General features: G+C 46.9%; 1 protein-coding gene across 1 annotated transcript; it reads right to left on the reverse strand.

Annotated features, from left to right (window-relative positions):
• Positions 1-565: 565 nt before the first annotated feature.
• On the reverse strand, positions 566-7,957 carry mrpl3 (mitochondrial ribosomal protein L3). Its single transcript, XM_048994154.1, has 10 exons — positions 7,723-7,957; positions 7,098-7,276; positions 5,918-6,009; positions 5,665-5,763; positions 4,564-4,663; positions 4,010-4,070; positions 2,697-2,808; positions 2,385-2,462; positions 1,593-1,670; positions 566-1,011 (listed from the first exon to the last, which is right to left on the reverse strand). The coding sequence occupies exons 1-10, from the start codon at positions 7,812-7,814 to the stop codon at positions 862-864; spliced, it is 1,041 nt and encodes a 346-aa protein (XP_048850111.1). The 5' UTR covers positions 7,815-7,957; the 3' UTR covers positions 566-861.
• Positions 7,958-9,420: the final 1,463 nt, after the last annotated feature.

The raw sequence follows: 9,420 nt of genomic DNA on the forward strand, positions 1-9,420 counted from the left end.
CAGAAACCTTCCTTTGGGCATCAGTTTACTACAAGAGAGCAGATCTGAGGTCAGAGCTACTCAAATGGTCGGGACGAATAGCAGAGCACTAAGCAGTTGGTTTGTTATCCATTTAAGGCGGCAGCCACACTGACACTAGCAAAGATGAGCTGACAAGTAATTCATCATCTTGCCATTTTAGCCAGGGCGATTTACTGATAAAATGGATCTTGAGCCCGGCCCCCCTCCCCCAGCCCAGGAATAATGCCCACAGGACCAGTGAGAAGATCCTGAGAAGGAGCCCAGTTTGGTGCCTGATCAGAAACCAGGCTGGGGCTCCGGTGGGAGAAGCAGAATAGCACAGTTCCAGCTCGCCTCATCGTGACATACTTCATTTCCACTAGGAGACCCAGACCACCGCACCGTCTTCAAGGAAGGGTCTAGACCACGTAACATCATGCCTGTCCCACTCACCTGCTGAGACAGAAGGGCAACACTGGTTGCGAAATGAACCATTTCACTGAGAACTGACGCTGGTTACAGCCTGAATTTATGTACGCACTGTAAATGATCACAGGTAAAAATCTCCATGTTTGACTTTTATCACAGATAAAACAGAACTGACAGAACCTCAACATACTGGATGATCAGTTACGAGCAGGAATGAAGACACCAGGTGTACAGATAAGCTGTGACAGGCACAAATGCGCTGAAAAAGGGGAATTCTGCTTCTCGAGTCCATGTTAAGTGGCGGCTTCCAGCTTAGAGAATTGTGGGTCCACTCAGACATCCTGTATTTGGCGTGTTCCCCAGTGTCTCTCATCACGGACTGGTCGCCATGGTGATGACAAGGGCAGCTGCCCACCCCCACCCGCCCTCCCCTTATGCCAGTTTAATGGACTCCTCGTCAAACTGGAAGATATCGTCATCGTAGAGGTCTTCCGGAAGCTGCTCTTCATCCTCGGAGAAGAAGGTGGGGAACGGTGGATTCTGATTGTTCTCCAGCCGGGTGGGCAGGTTGGTGTCCCTCACCTGCAGGGGACGGTGTGCAGAACATCACCATAAGGCTTTATTATTCAGGTTTTGTAAATCACCAGGCAACTGGAAGCAGCTTGAAGTTCGTAAAGCTGCAGGTTTGCTTCCCACCAATCGCCGCTGGACATAAGCTGAAGCCAGTAAAACTGATCTGGGAATCACTGTGGCTACAAAGGCCAGGCTGCCAGTGACGAGCAGACAGCAGCCTGATTTGCATATGAGGAAACCCCCTGTCCTTTAATAACAACCAACAGAACTTCATTTCAGGAAGAAACATCAGGACCTGCTAATCCTGGAGCTCTGTCTCCTATAAGGAGTGGGCGACCGGCCATTAACGCACACCAGCTTTCATCTTCGACATAACCCAGGAAGAGGAACAACTGACCAATCAGCTGCTTAGGAACCTTAGAAAGCCGGACAGTCAGGCCAAAGGGGCTACCTCACCCAATCACGGGTGTTCAATTAGCATATCCCACCACAGGGCACCTCCCTCATGCAAAATGGCTACTAAAGAGAGAGCGAACAGGAGGGGGAGGGCGGAGCGAGGTGTTAGCCGGCTGGTCGGACGTGGGCGTTACCTTCACCAAGCAGCTGCGGTGTCCGGGAACAGAGCCGTGCACGTAGAGGATGTTGTACTTGGTGTTGACTCGCCACACCTGGACAGAAAGTGCCGCCTCATAAGTGCTCCACAGACGCAGGCTATGAACCCAAAAAGCCAATCACTTTGTGCCCGTCCTATCAGGGGTCAGAGCACGACATCAACGGCTCTAACCATCTTGCCAATTGATATTCAACCAAAATGAAAGCCAATGCTTTGCGAAGCCCCAAGGTAGGTGGGGCATGGCACATTTTAACCAATGGGGAAATTGGAATTTTTTTTTTGCCTTATATAGTCAAATAGTGAAATTGTTTCTCATGTTTACTTTTGTTTTGAAACATAATGTTCAGCACATTCAACTTCCACAGAAAGCTAAGACATGTTGCGTATGTTGCCTTCCAATAAGTAAACATTTGTCAATTTATGATGCTTCCTCATAATATTTCTCTAGTGCTGATAACAGTTACTCTTATTGCTATAAATATAAATAAAGCTACACAATTAATGAGACTCTTACTACAAAAGTTAATGCGCACGTCAATGTTTTTTGAACTGTGATCAGCAATAGGGTGACTGGTATGGGCCGATACAGATTCCCAGTGATCGGCAATCGGTGATTAGCTCAAAAATCCCTGATCAGAGCATCCCTACTTTTAAAGAGACAGGTTATAATAAGGAAGTTAAACTCGGATCAGAACACTGTTATCCATTTCACTGCATAACTACGCCATCCTCTGCCTTTCCAGCACGAGGGTCGTGCAGAGGGACTCACCTTTAAGCCGAAGGAAGTTCTGTAGACATTCCCCATTTGCCCGGGCATCTTCTTGCCTTTGAAGACTTTAGCCGGATCCTGTGGGGGGGTTAGAAAGCAGAGGGATGTCACACGGGTGCAGGTGGGGGGAGTCGAGTTAGATCAAAGCTTGGTAAGGTCACGTTTGTGCACGCCCTGAATTCTTTAACGAGACTTCTAGTACCAACAGGGGGAGCTTAGGGAGTGTGACAGAGAGGTAAAAAGTTGATGAAGCTTCGTGATCGAACGATCCGACAGGAAGCAGTAAGATGTCCCGCCCCCCTAGAAACTCACCCCACCCGGCCCTGAGGCGCCTGGCCTCCGGTGCGTCTTTGTCTGTCCGTGTGATGCGGGCTGCCCCCCGAAGCCCCACCTCTTCATCACCCCCTGGAAGCCTTTGCCGATTCTGGAAGGGAGGAGAATCGCCATGGTGACGAGACCGACACCAGAATGAGGATCACCCCCACGTGCCGACGTAAAGCCCAGCGAGCTGCCGTCACAACCGAGGATGCCTCCGGAATGCTCCCAGAAGACACGGCGTAACCATGTGACCGCCCAGGCCGGACCACGGGGGTCATCTGGTAGGACAGTGCATCATTAGAAGGGATCAAGGCGAGAGCGAAAAATGGGATCACCACAACAAACCAGGAACAGATCCCTGGGATTAACAGGAAGGACGGGCTTCTCTATAAGGATGGGGGACAAAGCTGAGGGCGAGATAAAACCAGTCTTCTGGGAACGAGTGCATTTTCCCCTCAGCTGTCTTTAGGGACAGGAAAATAAAGGAGAGAGATGACAGGAAAGCCCCCGGGGGTGTCTCTGCCGCTGAAGCAGACAGGGGGGGCGCAAGACAGCCCCTAGAAAGTCAAAGACAGACAGACAAAGGGGACGGAGAGAAAAGGAGCAGGGTGTGAGCCAGGCCGGCGGAGAGAAAAGGAGCAGGGTGTGAGCCAGGCCGGCGATGAGAGGCTCGCCGTGTCTCTGACAGACCTGCAGGCACATCATTCACCACATCTGCCCGTCTGAAGCAGCCGTGGAGCAGGAACACGGAACAAACACGGACTTATTTCCTAAAAGGTCCCAAGCGGATGCGGATAACGGGGCCACACAGCCTGCCTCTCGTCTGGGTTAATGAGCCCTATGTGCACACGTGCCACGCGTCACGCTGCTAATTGGGGTAGAAAATAATTATCGTCCAAGCAGCAAGGTATTTGAATTCAACAGCTGCTCCAGAAGATCTAAGAACAAGTTGATCTGCATCTTAATGAGGGAAATCGGTAATTAGATGTCAAGATGTGACGGAAATTGCAACCTGATCGTTAGAAAACAGAAATCTGTCTGGTGTACTGAAGACTTCATTAAACACCCTGCACCCCCTCCCAAAAAAAAAATTTAAAAAAGCATTTTGCTGAACCAAGGAGGCAATACATGGAACAGTACAACAGCAGCTAGAATTGTATTCAAGATGGCAGGTAAAATAATAAAACAAAAGCTACACAACCAGATTACAGCAAACAGGCAGCAGTTACTAAGGACTATACCACAGACCTGCAGGACAACAAGAGCGGCGCCCTGGTGGACGATCTAAAGAAAGTGCCCATGCTCACGTTTTGGCTGTGATGTCGACATACTGTCCTGGCCTGAAGTGGGCGGCATGGAGCGGAGTGCCTGCAAGCGGAGGACAAAACGGGCACGTAAGAGGAAACACAGGGACTATCCTGATGTCGGAGGCCAGTGCAAAGGATGGGAGGAACCCACTCGTCATCCAAGCAAATGGCTCAGTAATTGAGATACAGTAATTGACAAGATACAGTAATTTATTTCCCCCCCCGTCTTGATCATGACAATAAGCTGTCGAAACTGAAACCCCTTTCTCACGAGACGCTCAAATAAACCTACAATCTGTGGCTTCCTCCTCCAATCCTTGCTAAGCTTTGCTCGGTGGCTAAATTCAGCCGGTCCATCCTATTTATTTTTATATGGCAACCCTCTCCTGACCTCACTTGCTCAGAAGCACCTAAAGAAACGTGGATGGCATCAGAGATATACACGTCTGAGAGATCTAGGCTGCGTCGGGGACGCCGGGCCCCTGCAAGCCACCGGTTCGGCCCCTGATTTCTGCACTGCGAGTTGGGGGAGGGGAGGAGCCCTGCAAGGTCACCTGGCTTGACGATGGCATTGTCTGTGACGCTGAACACCGTGAGTTTCTGCTTTGGGGGCAGGCCGACACTCCGAAACATCGCCATCTGCTTCTCTGTCCTCTGTGGTAAGAGAAAGGCCTCTGTTATAGTCGGGGGTGGGGAGGGGGGGTGCTGCGTTCACACGGCCACTGCGATCTGCTGACACAGGGACACCGTGCCGCTGAGGGACAGCGGCCGCTATTTAAAACCCAGCCACTAGCCAGCTAGCGTCACACTCGCTCCCCCAGGTCCTGAACGCGTGCCAGAGAGCAGCTATATACCAGCAAGGCGTTTTACCTAAACCACAGGAATAAAACCAGTGCCCCCCCCCTCCCAAACACACCTAATGCCCCAGAACACAGATGTGATTAATTAATTTGAGGAGGACTGCGACCCCTCCCATTAAATAGCATCTTTCGAAGTAGCTGATGGTTAAAGTCACCTATTAGGGCACTTTGCTGAGGGGGGGGGGGTCACATCTAAGGTAGGGGCGGGTCCACTGAGGGACCGCTGGTGCGGAGTAATTACCCAGAAGCCACTGGTGCTGACAAGAAGGAAGTGATGAGACCCCCCCCCACCCCAGGCAATAACTGTGACGATGACAAGCCCTCACAGGGGCTGGACGGCCACGAGGGCATCCATCACGCCATCTGTCTGAGCGAAAAGCCCGGGAGCCACCAGCATTGGCCATGAGACACTCTGGGAGGCACTGAAGCCAGTCAGACCCTCAAACATGCGGGTAACGGGGGGGACGTGTCACACCAAGGCCCCCGATACACGCAGGCCTTCAGGGCTTTTCTGGAAACTGCCATCGCTCTACAGCCGCCTCCCCCAGCCCGGCTCACATCTGCAATTACGACATGGCACAAGGCGGCGTTTGGGGAATGAACACACTGCCGTGTCAGAAATGTGATGCAGTCAGGTTTGGGGTGGGGTGGGGGGTGGGTCACCTTCGCTGTGAAAAGCCACAAATCAGCTACCCCCCACTATGAGCTATAAACTGCTGCACTGTGCAAAGCTTCAACACTGTGAACTTACAGTCCAACAGAATGCCCCCCGTCAGAAAATCAACACACACTCACGTAAAATGGAGACACGTTTCTGGCTCCTACTATGAGGGCTGCACTCTTCCCGTTATGTTCTTCTCTGGAGAGGTAGCGCACCACATGACAGTCCTGTACCTGTGAGGTCACATGACAAATCCTCACTGACCGTTAAAATAGAGTAACATGTTATATGTGGCCCCCAGCTCTCTATGTGTAGAGTCTGCACCCTAACCCCTCCCCTCCCTTGGCTTCCGTCATGGACTCTGATTGGCTCCAGCGGACAACCCACCTGCAGCAAGGTGACCGGATGCCGCTCCCCCTGCTTGGTCCACACTGGCATCATCCCCAGCTTCAGCGCCACCAGTCCTACCCGGCGGCTTCCTGGGGCACGAGGGGGGCAAATACAAATCACCGGCGGGGGGCAAACATCATAGACTGAGATAAAAGTCAGATCTGCTACAGAACCGCGTTAAAACCACAAGAAGATGTGTCTACAATGGGCACACAGCATTCTTAGGGACTCCTCTCATCCTGCTAACGTTCTCTACCAGCTCCTCCCCTCTAGAAGGCGCTACAGGAACCTTCAGACTAAAACCAGCAGGTGTAGCAACGGCTTCTTCCCCACAGCTGTCGCCCTACTGACTTCAGTCCCCACTGAACCTCCCCATCCACACTCACAGTTAACCCTCTACACTTAGTAGATCTTTTTCACTACACATCTGTACATCTGGATTTACGTGGCACATCTCTTTACTTGTTCATAGTACATCTGTATATTTGTCCTTCTGTACAGCAATATAGAGTATCTATATACCTACCGAACTTATTATTATTATTATTATTAATTTATCGGTATATTATTAATGCATCGTTAATTTATCCCCATCATTTACACTGCCCTTATCTGCTCACTTATTTGTACATAATCTGTACATAACTATTCCCACCTCTGTATATACTCTCTTAACTGTACATATTGTACATATTGCATTTGCTACTCTCCGCACTTCCGATTAGATGCTAAACTGTATTTCATTGCCCTGTATTTACACATGTGTAATGACAATAAAGTTGAATCTAAATCTAAATCTAAATCACTGCAAATTAAAGATACAAGCCCTGCTGACAATCTGCACACTCACTCTTCATTTATCACCCATTTTTAGGATACAGTTATTCTGGTGACTGAGTGTTATTTGCCTCTGATACTTACCAGTGCCGTTGTTATTAATATCTCACAGATATTATTTAATTATATTATTAACTGACAAAAAAATAGAATCTTCAACCTTCAAACCTTTACTTTTTTGTTTTAAATAGATCAGAAAAAAATCAGCAAGGTTATCATGGGTAAAGGATGCACTTTACAACACAATTTTAATGCCTCACTTAACGGTATATCTGACAATGAGAAACTAGTGCTATAGGTACAGGACATAGGTACAGTCTGCGAGCTCCTGACGGCTCACCTGGCTCCCACTTGTGCCTGGGCCATGGGTCGTCTTTGAGTGGGTACAGCCTGCTGGCTGTCAGGCTGTCATACTCCTCAGCAACATCCTTCCTCATAAACTCCGTGTTCTCCTTCGACAGATGCTCATCCCACCAAGTGGCACTTCTGAGGGTCCGTACAAACTGCAGACCCAGCGAACTACGAGAGGGAATCCGGGATACGAAACAACATCCAGGTGTTATTACAGAAGAAGCGCTCACCTGGCTGTATCGTACCTTGACGAATGATAACACTTAAGTTATGTGCCTTCTGGATTCACGAATTAGAGTTCCGTATCCTTTTATTTTATTCGAAGTTTATCGTTTTCATTTAAAAAGCCACCTTATTTGGTTTTTCTGACGAGGAGGGGCAGATTCGACACCTTTAAATATCAGTAGCTAGCTACCTTTCAATTTATTTAAGCTAATCTACAAATAGACGTAAAGTTGGATATCTAACTAGTACTGTTTACAAACAATCCAGGAAGAAAACAAGAAAATATGCTTAACGAATTTATGCAACACTGTAGATATCTGTAATCCCTGCAGGATTACTTATAAAATATTATCATGGAAAAACAGCTAGCTAACTCGCTAACTCCATACCTTTCTGGTGTTATTATGGACCGATAGAAAATATTAGATCCCTTCAGTAGTGAATCTGGTAGTCTCAGAAACTTGCAACAAAAAGTCGTCATTATGGGTGCGTGAACTTAAAAGATATATGAATAAATGTCACCCAACGTAGATCCCGTCTATCCTGAATAGCATCTGAAACATGCTCATGCGGTGCTCCGGCTAGTGAAATGTCACCCTGAGCACTTCCGGGTCCGTCCGTCAAATGCTTCCCCCGTTTTCCCCGAAAATATGGTCCATTCCGTCTTATCGGACTGTGAAAACACGGTTAATAAATGCGCCTGCTTATGAATTGTACCGCAATTCAACAAGTACAAGAAAACTGTTTTAAGATGTTATAGTCGGAGATTTTTGAAGACTGAAGATCATCGATTCAGTTAATTTTGAATAAAAGATATTTGGAATAGTCTTATTTAAATGCAAGAAAATATATACCAGTTTGGGAGTGTTACAGCTTCTGTAATCAAACTGATAACTGATACCTTTGCTGTTTTAAGACTAAGAAAACAATTGTGCTGTTGAGATCTAGGCTTACGATTTATGGGAAACACGCATACTACTGAGGTACTTTGTCGTGCTATGTGAGGTTGTCTTTATGAATATTATTTACGCTTTGCAGATTTCTGCGACTTCTCGACCGAATAGAAAAGTGATGTTTTTGCAGATTTTTTTCTCCTCAGACATGTCCACGCATATTTTGATTCATGTTGCTTTTTTATTTCTTGTATTTTAAGCAAACATAGAAAAACTTAAGAAAGTGATCCCATATGATGAAAGATGACCTTTTTGGTCGTAATATTTTATCGTTTTTTATTAATAGGCCCAAATAAAAGATTAATTACATTTCCAAATGCTTCATAGCATGTTATTTGTCAACCATGTGCTTATTATGCTGTTTAAATACCTACCTAAAGTCTTTGTATAATAATATATTATCCTATCATTCATGCATTTCTAATAATTTTAACAAAATGCGATATGTAATATTGACATGGTAAGCAAGACAACGCATACAACGTAATACATAAAATGGAGTAAAGTAATGACAATTACTTTAGGGCAGAATGAAAATTGGATTGCAGTCAGCAGCAGTTAAACTTCACGGTAATAATGCAGCGGTTTTCACGGAGTAGTTCCAAAGTAATGCTTTTTAATTACCGACAGCTTTTCTGTATTTAATTATTTCGTCGTGGGTTCGGCTTGGATCATCGGCGGAATTGCAGCGACCGCGTTTATAAGATCATATTTTTCTCCATTTATATCAGAGCAATTGTAACACATGGCAACCTCCACCCCCCTCCCCCCCGACTTACATTTAAGCCCTTTTGTCAAGGAAATGCTGGTGTGCGTGTTTGCTTTTGATTGAGTATTCTTCTCGCCATAATATTTTCCCACATAAATCCATAACACAGAGGCACAGCAGTATATATAGAAAACAAGCTTATTTATACAAGCTTATTCTGAGCTCAAGGTCTCCCGCCAGCCTTACGGGTAAGGTAATTATAAGCCTAAAACCGGCACCGCTAACACCAGCAAGTCAAATTCATAAAAAGTGCGGAATTTATAGTTTTAAAATTATCATTATTAGCTAAGTGTAGAACACCCAGAAGGTTGTGAAGCTCATACATCCCCGACGAGCGTCATTATAGGGTCCGCGGACGTGTAAAA

Source organism: Brienomyrus brachyistius, chromosome 23, assembly GCF_023856365.1.
Source record: "Brienomyrus brachyistius isolate T26 chromosome 23, BBRACH_0.4, whole genome shotgun sequence".
NCBI classification, from domain to species: domain Eukaryota; kingdom Metazoa; phylum Chordata; class Actinopteri; order Osteoglossiformes; family Mormyridae; genus Brienomyrus; species Brienomyrus brachyistius.